At 33.9% G+C, this 15,660-nt stretch overlaps 1 protein-coding gene across 4 annotated transcripts in view; it reads left to right on the forward strand.

The window, feature by feature from the left end:
* The window catches only part of ATF7IP (activating transcription factor 7 interacting protein), a 118,982-nt gene that overhangs the window by 73,593 nt on the left and 29,729 nt on the right, over nt 1-15,660 (forward strand). For all 4 annotated transcript variants that reach the window (XM_054444565.2, XM_054444567.2, XM_063672453.1 and 1 more), the window contains exons 9-10: nt 2,789-3,427; nt 8,819-8,883. In XM_054444565.2, the coding sequence (XP_054300540.1) occupies nt 2,789-3,427; nt 8,819-8,883 (704 nt within the window). The remainder of the gene's footprint in view (nt 1-2,788; nt 3,428-8,818; nt 8,884-15,660) is intronic.

Raw genomic sequence — 15,660 nt, forward strand, 5'->3', positions numbered from 1 at the left:
TATGTGGGTTACATCCATTGATATTTATTATCAGTAGAAATGAAGTAGAAATTAAACAAATTTAAAAATGTTTTAAAAATGTTTTTTCATTTAAAATAATAGTAGTCTGGGCTTGGTGGCTCATGCCTGTAATCCCAGGACTTTGAGAGGCGGAGGCAGGCAGATCACTTGAGGTCAGGAGTTTGAGACCAGCCTGGCCAACATGGTGAAACCCCATCACTACCAAAATACAAAAATTATCCAGGCATGATGGCTGGTGCCTGTAATCCCAGCTACTCAGGAGGCTGAGGCAGGAGAATTGAGCTTGAACCCGGGAGGCGGAGTTTGCAGTGAGCTGAGATCACGCCACTGCACCCCAGCCTGGGCAACAGAGTGAGACTTCCTCTCAAAAAAAAAAAAATAATAATAATAAATATAAAAATAGATAAAGTAATAGTAAACTCATAATGTCTAACACAAAAAACTTTTTAAAATGAAACTGTGTATTTTCCAAGCTTAAAAACAGCAGCACAAAGAGCATTATTCTCTTACATTTTTTACATACCTCTTTAATACTTTGAGACATTAAGACAGCTAAAGATAGCTTAAAGACATGTATACTCATATCTATATCTGCTTTTAGTATGTTTTAAAATGTTGATTTGGCTGAAGCATATGAAGGAAATCCAGTCTTTTACAAATATATAGATGGAAAAGGGCTAGCCCTTACAGATAATTGTGGATATTCTTCTTTGATACTATCCAGTAGTAGTTTCTTTAAGGTTGGTTGTGAAGTATAATCTGAAACCACACCAAAGAACTTTTCTAACTCCTCCATTAAAATCCATTTATTGGACAAGCGTGGTGGCTTATGACTGTAATCCCAGCACTTTGGGAGGACCGAGGCAGGTGGATTGCTTGAACTCAGGAGTTCCAGGTCGGCCGGGGCAACATAGTGAATGTCTGTCTCTACACAAAATACAAAAAGTAGCTGGACATGGTGGTGCACACCTGTGGTCCCAGCTACTCAGGAGGCTGAAGTGGAAAGATGGCCTGAACCCAGGAGGTGTAGGCTGCTGTGAGCCAAGATTGTGCCAGTGTACTCCATCCTGGGCGCTAGAGGCAAACCTTGTCTTAAAAAAAAAAAAAAAATCCATTCCTCTATCTTGCACTTGGATGGAGTTTTACTAATATTATTCATTGATCATTTGAAAACTATTCACCAAGTTATGCAGATCTTCCAAATGACACATTTTGTTAATAAATATTATTTTTAAAAATTACATTTACTGATTTTACTATCAGTTCTACTCAGAGAAGTATTTTAGGGATTTAGGGAGTTGTCATGCTTTCAATGACAGATACAAGTTTTTTCTAATGTTCTTAGTTTTGCTTTAAAACCCAAATGTTATTATTGCTGATAAATACAGTTGGGCTTTTTTCTTTGAAGTGACTGCCTTACCTAGTTTATTTTTAAGAAAAGATCTTCAAAATACCCACACATGAATTATCGGTGTGTCTATAGGTCATTCTTTCAAGTAAAAATAGTGTTTCATGGGAAAGACTGCTAGTTGAGTTTATAGCTCAATTGCACAAGCCTTTTTCCTTAACTATCCTACTTTGGCACGCAGTAGTTGTCTTATATGTACTGCCTATTTCTTCACATGGAATATTAAGAAAAGAACCCCTATTCAAAGGTTGAGATATGATAAAGTTAATAGTTTTTACTGCTGTATCATGAGGATTCTTAAGTAAAAGTGACTTTGTTTTTTACTGTAAGCATGTGATGAAGAATGCAGCGATGTTTGGTCCCATTATACTATCTTGATTTTTGTACTAAAGCATCAGAAGTTTTACTCACCATTGCTTTTGCTCCATTGGTGCAAATGTCTGCTCATTTAAACAGTCAAATAATGTCTCATTGTTATGAAAATAGTTTTGACATTGCAAACTCCCCGAAAGGGTCTCAGAAAACCCCAGGCACCCCGCTGGACCACACTTTGAGAAACTGCTGCTCTAGTGAACCTGTTATTTTTGGAAAGTCTATAAATCAATGAGAAAGAAGTTTGGTCATGTATTTTAAACCTGTTCGAATGAGAATAAACACAAGTAGTTGAAAATTACTATAAAACTCTAGTGACCAGCATTTGTATTTTCTCTGTTCTGTATATGCTACCTCATTTCTTCTTAATTCATCTGTCATCTTCGCTCAGTGCTGTTTTCCATATCATACAATGTCAGTAGGGTGTCAGTAGAGGGACTCTCCCCTCAATAGTTCCTCTCCCAAGGAATTCAATCAAACTTGATCCAAAGATACAGACATGGTTCAAATAATAAAATACAATGAGTAAGCTTACCTGTTATTCATTAATGGTCATGACTCTTTTTAGATTTACTATTTGAGTTTATATATTACTTGTGTTGTAAGGCATTTATAATTTTTTTAATGTAGTTTCAAAAATATATATTTTTACTTAACTTTTTAGTATTTTTTATTTGTTTACTAGTTAGGTACTCTAAAGTGATTATAGTAATTTTCAGAGACCGTTTTGATCCTCAGTAGTCTTGCATATTAATCATCCGTCATGGGCTGTTTTTGTAATTTACTAAAACTACATGCAAAATGCTTCTATGAATTTAATTCTAAATTAAATTTCGGAATTTAAATCTGGAAAAAAATTTCATGATAAAAGACTTTACAGTCTTTGCAATGTTATTACACAATGTATTTAATTTGTATCTGTCATATTTTCTTAGTTGATAAATTAATATAACCATTTAAACTGAGACTTCTGTTTTCTTTCTATAGTATCTTCAACCAATCTTGTCACTCCTCCAGCAGTTGTCAGTAGTCAACCTAAATTGCAGACTCCAGTGACTTCGGGTTCCCTTACAGCAACGTCAGTTCTTCCTGCACCCAATACAGCTGCTGTAGTTGCTACTACTCAGGTGCCTAGTGGAAATCCCCAGCCTACAATCTCTTTACAACCTTTGCCAGTGATTTTGCATGTACCTGTTGCAGTATCCTCCCAGCCTCAGCTTCTACAGAGCCATCCAGGGACTTTGGTGACTAATCAACCATCTGGCAACGTTGAATTCATTTCTGTGCAAAGCCCACCTACAGTGAGTGGTCTTACCAAAAATCCAGTATCCTTGCCATCCTTGCCAAATCCCACTAAACCAAACAACGTTCCTTCTGTGCCCAGTCCTAGTATTCAAAGGAACCCTACTGCCAGTGCTGCACCATTGGGAACAACACTTGCTGTGCAGGCTGTTCCAACGGCACACTCTATTGTACAAGCCACAAGGACTTCTTTACCCACAGTGGGCCCATCAGGACTCTATAGTCCATCAACTAATCGAGGTCCTATACAGATGAAAATTCCAATTTCTGCATTTAGTACTTCGTCTCCTGCAGAACAGAACAGCAATACCACCCCAAGAATTGGTAAGTCACCATGTAGGTTTAATACTAGAAATGCAAGCATGTTAATAGCCTTGTAATGATTGAACTTTTTTTTTCTAAGTGGCTAGCATTATTGGAAGAACAAAATAAATAGAATTTTCTTGATTATTTTTAGTAATTTTTTAGATACCTGAGAGAAATGATGTTGCTAAAATGGGGCTTGAGAGGGGGTTTATTTTGAATTAGAAGTTAGTATCTGTGTTTTATGTTTTAGTAATTTTCCTAAGTTTGGTGAATTTTTAATTTATAACTTTGTGGCAAGCATTATGAGTTACTTTTATGATACATTTGCCAGCAATATCGTTTAAAACATTTTAAAGTATCAAATTTACATAATATATGCTTTTAAGAAAAAAAGACACGTTTATGTTCCTTACCCATTTGGAAAATCCTTTGTGCACTCATTCATAGCTTCCAAATTTGAACAACTTAAAAATAGGTTTTTCTTTCACATTTGCTATAAAATGTTTGAGTCCTCCTTGTTTTATCTTTTCGGTGTTTTCCCATATGACATATTATATGATTGTTTATATTTTACTTAGAAATATTGCAAAAAGGAGCACTTGATTATACCTGTTTAAAATCTGCCAAACTCTGTGTCTTCCTAGTTCCTAGAAAGAGTTTGTTTTGTATGCATTCTTGAACTTGCTTATTCTTCATTTGTGACTTCACATTTATGTGCACTACTTTTGGAAAGGCAGGCAAGGGTAGGCATCACGTGTATAGTAAAATTGCTACAGTATTTTTCTTATTGATGTTGTAAGTGACCATGTAATATAGGAAACAAATTCTAAAGTACAAAATTACTTTTATAAGTGAGTTGTACAAGCCTTAGTTTTTATTTGTCATATAGCTATTACTAGTATAGTTACTCCCTAAGTGTTTTCTCATATAAAACAATGATGGTATTTCACAGAGTTGTTAAGAAAGTAAATGAGTGGCAGATCAAAATTAATGTTGGATTGAAGCTGGATATCACTCATATCATTATCATATTTATAAGAATAAACTAATGTTTTATATGAAAGTGTAATTATTATTGATAGTATTTACAATTTAAATGTTTGCATAGTACAGGGGCAAATGTTTGTTAGTGTTATCTGCTACCATATTATTTTTTGGATATTCTTTCATGTTTACAACTCTAAAAGAGATGCTTACTTTTAACTGAGGTCAGTGGACATACAAGATTTTTGGGTGATAGTTCATTTTTCTGTAACTTCTTTTTCTTTTAGTTCTTAGTATTTTTTAATGTCAGATGATTTAGTGATGGACATTGTTTTATGTGATTTTGGGTTTTCCTCCTTATGAAATTTTGAGGCAAAGTTGACATTGTTTTAAATTCATGGTCATGAGATGAGATATATTCTTAAATAGAGAACTTTTCCTGAAGAACCATGGCTTGAAAAGAAATAATTTAAGAGTATTTTGTTTAATGTCATGCTCGTACTCCAAACACTTCTAAAAGTGTCAGAATTATAATTTCATTATTCTGTTCTCTTACAATTTTTATAGAAAGGATATATTCCCCAAATTATCTGGTTGATGTACACTATTAGTAATTCATGTCAGTCTGTTTCATTTGACTATTCTTAATTTTTTTATATAAAAGTAAGTTTTCACAATCATTAATTGGTATAGCATTCTGAGATAATGTACAATTATTTCTAAACATAAAATTGTATATTTTAACATGTACATTTATTTAACACATTTATATATTTTTAATATGTAATTATATCAAGATCTTCATTTCAAGTTCCATTTAGAATGCTTACCTACATTTGATAATGAATAAATGTGAATGACAAGCTTTGTATTTTTTTCATAATGCTAACTAAAATGAGATCTTATGAATTTGCTTATTCTTCATTTCTGACTTTATTAATAAATTATTACTTATAATATGTTATTTGATCAGGTATAATTTCAGCAGTGCCATAAATGACGTTAAAGTAGGCATTTGGCTTTTTAGGATTCCCAAAACCTAAACAAGCCAAACTTCAGTACATCTCTACTACATTTAGTAGTTTGTGATAAATTAATTAGGTTATATAATTAAAATTTTCTAAGCTCTATACTTATGTGGGTATTATGTTTACTTAAAAGAACATATGCTGTATGTTCATGCATTTGTATGTATTTTACTATAGCTAAGTATATCCTTATGGATTTTAAATCAGTATTTTCTGTTTATAGTGAGGTAAATGTCCTAAGGGCTTGGAAATTTAAAGCTCAAACTATAGCTAATTTCATTCATTCACAAAGTAATGAATGTCTATATTATCTTAGGTTCTTTAGATACACAGAAATGTATAAAATAGTCACTATGATCTCACCAAGCTTACAATCAAATAGGGAATGTGGTAATTAAATAACTAATTAATTATAAATGTGATGAGTGTTAGAATTTGCAGGTTTTTGTGAGAGGACAAAAGAGAACATGGGAAATCTGGAAAGGTATGAAGTAATGAACAGAAGAATGGGGGAAATAGGGTTAAAGGGTTTTTGTAGGGGGTAATGTGACATCCATGAACCCTGGTTACAGTATGGAGAATGGTTTGGAAGGGGTAAGAATAGTGTTAGGAAGACCAATTAAGAGGCTGGAGGCTCCTGTAGTGTACGAGATGAGAGATGGTGGTATGAAAAAGATTTAAAAGTTATTTAAGAGGTAGCATTGGTAGTACTTAGTAATTAATAAAAGTTTAGATGTGTGGAAGAGATGGAGAACTCAAAGATGACTCAGCTTTCTAAGACACTGTTAAATGCTGTTCCATTTACTAAACTAGACATTAAAGAAAGAGCAGATTTAGGGGAAGTTATATACAATCCATATACAATGTACACTCTCAGATTTCATTAAACATCTTGTTCTAAGACTATATAAAACTAGAGTTGGCTAGGCATGGTGGCTTATGCCTGTAATACCAGCACTTTGGGAGGCTGAGGCAGGAGGATGGCTTGAGCTTAGGAGCTTGAGACCAGCCTTGCAATATAGTGAGACCCCCATCTGTACAAAAAATAAAAAATTAGCTTGGCATGATGATACATGCCTGCAGTCCCAGCTACCCAGGAGGCCAAAGCAGGAGGATTGCTCGAACCCAGGAGGTCAAGGCTGCAGTGAGCCATGGTCATGCCACTGCACTCCAGCCTGGGCAACAGAGGAAGTCCCTGTCTCAGAAACAAAAACAAAAAAACGAGAGTTTAAACACAGAAATTATTTCTTCAACCATTTCTTCAAGGACAGAATTAAATGAGCGAAGTGTTTGCCTTTTTATATTCATACAATTATCCAGAGCTACTACAAGATACTGCCAGTTTAACTCCTGTAAAGTGCTTTTTAATTTTACTTACTTTTATTTGTATTTTTATGGAGATGTATTCCATATGATAGAAGGATTTTAAGCTGTAATTTCTTATTTTACATCCTGACCAGTTTTGTTGCTTGATAGATGGAGTTATAATATTTATATCCAGAAGTCATCCAAAGTAGATCTTGTAGAAGAAAGCAAAAGCAATGCAATGGAACTATAAGACGTTACATTAAGAATCAAGGGAAAAAATCTGTAATAACGGGCAAGGAATGTTAGTTGAGAATCTAGAATAAGGAATATTATTACAGTTTTGTGAATAATTAACTTATAGCTCTGAGGCAATTAGGTCTAAGAGAAAATCATGCTGGGTAATAAAGAAATGTGTGTGTAACATTTCATTAAGCAGTCTAAATCTTTCTTGCATCTTTAGGAATTTTGTTATATGAAAATGTTATGACAAAAAATAAAAATGAGGCCAGGTATGTTGGCTCATGCCTATAATCCCAGCACTTTGGGAGGCTGAGGCAGGTGGATCACTTGAGGCCAGAAGATCGAGACCAGCCTGGCCAGCATGGTGAAAGCAGGTCTTTACTAAGTAAACAAAAATTAGCCAGGCATGGTGGCACACACTGGTAGTCCCATCTACTCAGGAGGCTGAGACGTGAGAATCGCTTGAACCTGGGAGACGGAGGTTGCAGTGAGCCAAGATCGTGCCACTGCACTCTAGCCTGGGTGACAGCAAGACTGTCTCAAAAAGAAAAAAAATAATAAATAAAATAAAGAATTAAAAAATAAAAATACAAAAGTGAAACTTCCTCATCTACTTTTTATGTAAAGTTATCTTTTATTTTGATTTGAAGATGGAAGTGTTTCAAATCCAAATGAATGTATTTTAACATCGTATATAAAAACCTTTGGTAGTAAATCACTGATATTTTGGTAATATCACCTAATGTATCTTAATACTCCACTATGTAACATCAGTAGCCTAAAATTAGTTTTGTTAGTCTTTCAGGAACTTCATAGTCCAAAACAGATGCTCATTTGTAATAAATGAGGTAGAATATATTTTTAAATAAATAGATAATATATTAATATTCTTCTTACAAAAAGAAAGTAATTCAGACAAGGTAGGAGAAATCAAAGGGCATTCTTTTTACTTCTGTAACCTGGAATACTTCTCTTTTAACAGGTGAATATTAACCCAACTTGATTTTTTAGACATACAGACATATATATACATATGGGAATACATAGGTAGTTTAACTTCCTGTATTTTTTTAAACATAAATTGTTTACTCTGTTTGCATTCTGAAGATTTGCAAATGAAAGGAATGCCATAGTTTGACCAAGAGGGTTTTATCTCCAGAAAGAAAGGATGGGCTGTTTCAACATTTAAAAACTCCATGTTACCAAACAGGAAACCCTAAATAATCTCAATAGGTGCCAAAAACCTTTGATAAAATTTAATACATTCTCTCCTTTCCTCCCATTAGAAATTGGGACAAAATATACTTTGTTTATTTTTTGTGCTGTTCTGGAAGTAACATTATTTTTTAACTGCAAACTCATTACAAGTTAGTTGAAAAATGAACAAAGAAAAATCACCGATGATTAAACTACTGAGAAATACGCATGTGTATTTTCTTGGGTTTACTGCAACTGTTTCTACTGGATTTATTGGAAACATTTTTGACATACTAAATTTTTTTCTCCAAAGGGACATAGTGTGGAGGAATTATATTTTGTTTAACTATTTCCTCATGTTAGAACATTTAAGTTGTGTGTATCTTAAATTATTTCCATGAGATACTGCTTAGAGTTAAAATTGCTGGGCCAGTGGAAAGTTTTTTTTAATCTGTATTGTGATCTGTGTAGTAATATATATAGTATCTGAAAGATACTATAGCAGTGATCTGTGAGTTTGAGTTTTTATTTACGTATGTGACATGTTGACAGAAAAACAGTTGGAGAAAACTACATGAATTGTTTCATATAAAGCAACCTAACTTTTTACATTTTGTAGATGTTTTTAAAAATGGCTTTTTTTACTTTTCAGAAAACCAGACAAACAAAACAATAGATGCTTCTGTCAGTAAGAAAGCAGCTGATAGCACATCACAGGTAAGATTTTTCCTTCTTCTTCAAAGTAAAATCCTGATTATGGTCCACAGGAAAATGAATTTTCATCATTCTTTGATTGAATGAAAATTGTTCTATGTGTGTTTTTTATAACTATCCAAACATTGTCTCACAGCTTCTCTGTAATGTTTGACAAGAATTGAGGTTTTTTTGTTTTGTCTTGTTTTGTTTTTGCATAGTGGTTCTCTTAGAGGTAATAATTAGTTTATTCTATTAACCGACTGATTTGATTAATACAATTGACAGTCCAGTCATTTGCCTTTACATACTGTAAAGATTGCCTGCAAAAAGAAAACACATGTAATTTCTTCCAGGTGCATCTTTTTTAAGCATGTCTCATTGGTTTACCCTCACTTGTACCACACTCTACCCCTACCACCTTTTTAATTTCCTCAAAGGTAATCAGAAATACCTTTTGGGGAAGAATTTTTTGTCTGTCTGCTTGTTTACTAGCACTTTGCCAGTCTTTGTACTTTTTCATATTAAATCTTAACCACCCAGTAATAGAATAACTTACTTCTTTCCTGTATTAACAGTGGTCTTCGTTGTTCTTTATGGCTTTAGGTGTAGTGAATTTATAGTGATTAGATTGTTGATAGTTTTATTTTATTTTATTCACTTCCTTTGAATCATTTCAAGGAGCTCATATATTCCTAGCAGAACAAAAATCTCAAGCATGTCAGGCATGAAAAAATGACAAGAATTTTAAAACAAGGGCATCATTTGATCTTTAAATGTGACTATTTTCTTTAAAAACAATGGATTTTGACCAACCTAGATGTACACCATAGTTTATAGATCAAATAAAAGCTATTAAAAATATCTTAACTTCTTACAAATGTTAGCAGTCTTTGTGTGTAGTATTAGAGATCAAAGTTGTGATTGTTTCTGAGCATGTCTTGTGGGTTATAACTATGTTTTCAATTAAAAGATTGAGATACTTTCTGGAAGATGTATAGAAAATGTTGATATATTCAGTGATACTTAAGTGACATTTATAGGAAGTCTAGTTAAACTTTAAACAAAGGATTTATGAACATCTCTACTTCCTTCAGTGAGTTTTTTTTTTTTTAACAAGTTAAGTAATATTTTCAAGGAAAGGAAAATGGACATTATGATGGCTGTCTTTTGTCCTTTTGTAAATGGTGGTTCTTCTAGAGCTGTGCTATCTAATATGATAGCCACTAGTCACATGTAGCTATTTAAATTAAATTAAAAATTTAGTTCTTCAGTCAAAATAACCCTATTTCAAGGTTCAGTAGCTACAAATGGCTAGTGGCTAGCATATTGGACCACACAGATACAGACTATTTTCATCATTGCAAAAAGTTGTATTGAACTCTATTGTATATAATATTTTGCTGAAATATAGTATATGTGGCTGGGCACAGTGTCTCACACCTATAATCCTAGCACTTTGGGAGGCCAAGGCGGGCAGATCACCTGAGGTCAGGAGTTCGAGACCAGCCTGGCCAACATGGGGAAACCCCATCTCTACTAAAAAGACAAAAATTTGCCTGGTGTGGTGGTGGGCACCTGTAATCCCAGCTACTTGGGAGGCTGAGGCAGGAGAATTGCTTGAACCCAGGAGGACGGAGGTTGCAGTGAGCTGAGATCATACCACTTCACTCCAGCCTGGGTGAAAGAGCGAAACTCCAACCCATCTCAAAAAAAAAAAAAAAGAAATATAATATATGTAACATCCTAAATACATAAGTGAAATTAAAATGGATATAATATAAGACACTTGAAGTGGGGTGTAGTGGCTCACGTCTATAATCCTGGCACTTTGGGAGGTGAAGACAGGAGGATCACTTGAGCCCAGGAGGTCAAAACCAGCCTGGGCAGCAAAGTGAGACTCCGTCTCTATAAAAAAGAAGAAACTTGAAAAAAAAAAAAAAAAAAAAAAGAAAGACACTTGAAACAGGAATTGACTTCATCAGAAAGCAAAGCAATAGTACAACTTAATATTAAGCTCTCAGTAGATATTTTATTTGGCTTCAAGGAAGAGGAATTTAATATCTGAGTATAAAAAAATGCATACAAGCAGTTTGAGCAGCTAGCCTGCTGAAGCAATGCCTTATCAAAAATAACAAAGTTTCAGTTTTGAATCAGTGTCAATTATGTATATGAATAATAAATATAATTACAAGAGTTTTATTGTGTAATAAGAAACCATAATGGAAGTATATATGTGCTTTCAGTTGTGAAGTTATGTTTGTCAGCCAGAATTTTTTGAAACAAATATCAGTTTTGTTATTGTGATGAATACCTTTATTAATGTTACACTGTTGACTAAGAGGTTGTTATCTTTTTACCCTAATGTGCACCTTTCTAGCAGATAGAAACTAGTGTGAAACAGGTAGCCTGTGATTCTTTGAATTGTCACATTTTAAGTACAATTGGCTAACTTCATTTTTCTGTCCCAAGCCTACTTAATTGTACTTCTTAACACTTTAAGGCTATTTAGATCAGAAGAAATCTGGATGTCTCAGGCCAGGTGCAGTGGCTTACACCTGTAATCCCAGCACTTTGGGAGGCCAAGACGGGCAGATCACTTGAGGTCAGGAGTTCGAGACCAGGCTGGCCAACATGTCTCTACTAAAAATACAAAAATTAGCTGGGCGTGGTGGTGCACACTTGTAATCCCAGCTACTTGGGAGGCTGAGGCGGGAGGATCACTTGAACCTGGAGGAGGAGGTTGCAGTGAGCCAAGCCAAGATAATGCCACTGCATTCCAGCCTGGGTGACAGAATGAGACTGTCTCAAAAAAAAAAAAAAAAAAAAGAGAGAAACTTGGATGTCTAGTGTGGAAATGCTTGTCAGCTGTAGTTAATTAGCAAGTGATGAAATATGTAAAATATTCTCTTTCTGTAGTTGTTAAATGAAGATTTATCTGATATCCCCAAATAAGTATTTATTAACATATTGCATATAATTATTATTGTATATTTTATTACTATATATCATTTTATATAATGATTATTAATGTTTTATATAGTGAAAAACAAATTTATTCAAATTATCAACATAAGCTATAAAATAGTGTTGCTATCTGTAATTTTTGTTTTGAAGGACTCAAGATTCACCTTTAAGTTTGCTGATTTGCTAGAAGGATTTCATAAGACCCAGTAGTAGGTTATACTCACCATTATGATTTGTCACAGCAAAAGGTGTAGAGCAAGAGCAACAGGGAAAAAAATGTGCAGAGTTGAAGTTCAGAGAGATCAGGCAAAGACTTCCAAGTCATCTGTCTGGGATCGCACAGAATTTGTTTTTTCTCTGGCTTATTAACCTTAGAGACATGTGCCAAGAGTCTTCCCAGAGAAGCCTGACTGAGTCTCAGGGTCTGAGGTTTTTTGGAGGTCTGGTCACATAGTGACATTTTTCTATATAACTGGCCATGGCATTGGAAACTCAGGATCCCAACAATGAAACCCAAGTGTACATCATCAATCTTCATTCACTGTTCAGAGTGTATATAAGAGAATTAATTGTTAACATGACCTTCCAAGGGCAACGTTCCTGATAACTAACCAAGTCTCAATTATGGTTCCAAGTTCTCTTGGAGAGATGTGCAAGGAATGAACAACCAGCTCTTCTGCGTTAACTCTTTCTTCACATTTGCTGAAGTGTGCCTTTCAAGTATATTCTTGTTTCATTACAAAAAAGCTACAAAGCCAATATGTTTGCTCTCTTGAAATTTTCTTAGTGTTTGCTTATTGAGACTGGTCATTTTGGAAAACAACACATGATTAGCTAAGTTTTTAATAAAATTTCTAGTGTTAAAAGCTATTTGATATAATTTTTTAATGATTTCAAACTGAAGGTTTCAGTTTGTAAAAACATATAAACGTGTTTCTCATTAGATTTCTCAGACAATGTTTTGTCAGGAAAAAATGTAAAGATACATGTATATGTATACATGTCTGTGTTTGTTCGTTTCCACCTGGTGGCATAGAAATAATAAGGTCTACAGTCAGACAGCCTGGAGCCTGTCACTTAATAGTGGGTGCTTTGGCAAGTTATTGAACACCTTAGATTTTTCACTTATAAAGTAGAGCTAGTGCTAGTACTTACCACATAGAAATATTGGGAAGAGTAAATGTGTTAATGCATATAAAGCATTTAGCACAGAGTCTAATAGGAGTAGTGCTAGCTATCATGACTATCTTATAAATGTAGTTAATAGTTATGGAAATAATTACCAATTTTATTTGTCAAAAAAGAAAGTCTATTCAGGAAACTACTTGTAGTGTATGATAATAAATTGTATCTGTCAGTTTATGATCAATAAAAATCATAATTTATCATTAGGTCATTGCTTGTAGATCTTCTTGATCTATTATAAGCATTTAATGATACACATATTCCTCTGAGCACTGCTTTGCCTGCATTCCATAAATTTTCGTGTGTTGCATTTTTATTTCATGTAGTTCCTTGTCATTTCCTTTTGGGTCCTGGGTTGTTTAGTTAGTAATTTGTTTAATTTCGTAATATTTGGGGATTTTGCAAATTTTTTATTATTGATTTTTCATTTAATGCTATTGGATTCAGAAAATATCCTCTGTACGACTTTGTTACTTTTACACAAATTAGATATGTGTTATAAAGCCCCATCTATGGTATATATCTTAGTGAATGTACCATTACACTTGAAAAGAGTATGCTGCTGTTGGGTGTAATGTTTTATAAATGTCAATATAGTGTGATTAATAGTGTAATTTGGATTATTTGTATGTTTACTGATTATTGCCTTTTGCTGTAGTGGTTTATCTATTACTAAGAGTGGTGTGATTGTGAATCGATTTCTTCCTTTAATTTTGTCAGTTTTGCTTCAAAGGTTTTGACACTGTATTACATGGTGTTTTTTATGTATAATTTGTAATCTTGCCATACTTTTATCATTATAAAGTTTCCCTCTTTGTCTCTCTGATATTAACATAGTTACAGCAGCATTTTTTTTTTAACTCTTAAAGAAAAAGGTTTAATTGAATCACAGTTCCACAGGGCTTGGGAGGCCTCAGGAAACTTAGAGTCATGGCACAAGGGGAAGCAAACATGTCCTTATTCACATAAGGGCAGGGAGGAAAGAATGAGAGCAGAGCAAAGTGGGAAGCCGCTTATAAAACTGTCAGATCTTGTGAGAACTTACTATGAGAATAGCATGGGGGAAACTGCCCCCGTGATTCAATTACCTCTCACCCAGTCCCTCCCACCACACATGGAAATTATTGGAACTACAATTCAAAATGAGATTTGGGTGAAGACATAGCCAAACCATATAAGGAGGTAGAACCCCATATTCATTATCTTGCTAATTTTCTAAGTTACCTGTGTGTAGAGTTTAAGAAATGATCATCGGAAAAAGGCAATGATGCTCTTGGAAGAATGCAGATCTAATAATCGAATGTTTAAAACCAATATTCCACGTATATTGTATTAAAAGCCTTTAGAATAAAAGTATCTATCCATATTTATATTTTAAAGCCAAAGTGTATATTAGTGCCACATATATCATATAGCCTTATAGTGTAGTATTTTAAGGACATCTTAACTGCCCTCTACTGCCTTGAAATCTGGCTACATATTTGACTTATTACCCTGCCCCTAATTAGTAATGTTTTATCCTAAGTAAGCATTCTTATCTATTGAATAAATGCTAATAGTAAATGATGAGACAAAAGTTGCCATCAAGTTGCATTTTTATGAAAAAAACGTGGTTATGAAAAGCATGAAAAAGCATGATTTTCAATTTATAAATTAGTCACACATTTCTTTGTTATATGGGAAATAAAAATTATACTAATTAGCAATCATTTATCAGCACCAAGTGAATGAATATTCTGTCAACTGTTTGACCTTGTAGTTACTATTGCCCACCTTGAATGTGTGTAGGGATGTAGATATATACGCATACCTATTTTCCCACCTGCACCCCACCGGTAACTTTTGTTGCCCTTTCTTTCCTGAAACCACCCTGGTCCAGATCTTTCCCCTTTTTCTTCACCTTGACTTCTTAATAACATTCAGCACCACTCAGTATCCTTCCTTTTTGAAACATCAGTTTCTCTTGGTTTCCATGACATCACATGCTTTTGATTTTCCTCTACATCTCTTCTTGGGAGATCTCATTCACTCCTGGGATTCAGTTACTACATATATTCTTACGTCTGCCATATTTAAACCTCTAGTTCAAATCTCTGTTCATCTTCAGTCATCCATATATGTATATGAATGTATGCACACACACATACTATATTAATCTCTTCTCACATTGCTAAAATGAAATACCTGAGACTCAGTGATTTACAAAGACGAGGTTTAATTGGCTTATGGTTCTACAGCAGCATTTTTATGTTTACTGTTTGCATGTTACTTTTTTCAGCTTTTTACTTTCAGTCTGTGTCTTTGTATTTAAAGTGAATCTACAAGAGAAAAAAAATATCATATTTCTTGATTTGTTGCTGTGTTATCCCATCTGATAATCTCTACATTTTGGTCGGAGTTTTTAGACCGTTTATAGTTAATATAAGTATTGATAGGATTGTATTTAGGTCTGCTATTTTGCTATTTGTTTTCTATTCCTTTCATCTGTTTTCTTTTTTTGTTGATTTCTGTGTACCTTCTTTCCTGCTTTATTTTGTATCAGTTTTTTTTAAAACATTCTGTCTTAATTCCTCTGTTAGCTTTTTAGCACTCTCTCTCTCTCTGTGTGTGTGTGTGTGTGTGTGTGTGTGTGTGTGTGTTTTAGGGGTT

Source organism: Pongo pygmaeus, chromosome 10 (assembly GCF_028885625.2).
Source record: "Pongo pygmaeus isolate AG05252 chromosome 10, NHGRI_mPonPyg2-v2.0_pri, whole genome shotgun sequence".
In the NCBI taxonomy this organism is placed as follows: domain Eukaryota; kingdom Metazoa; phylum Chordata; class Mammalia; order Primates; family Hominidae; genus Pongo; species Pongo pygmaeus.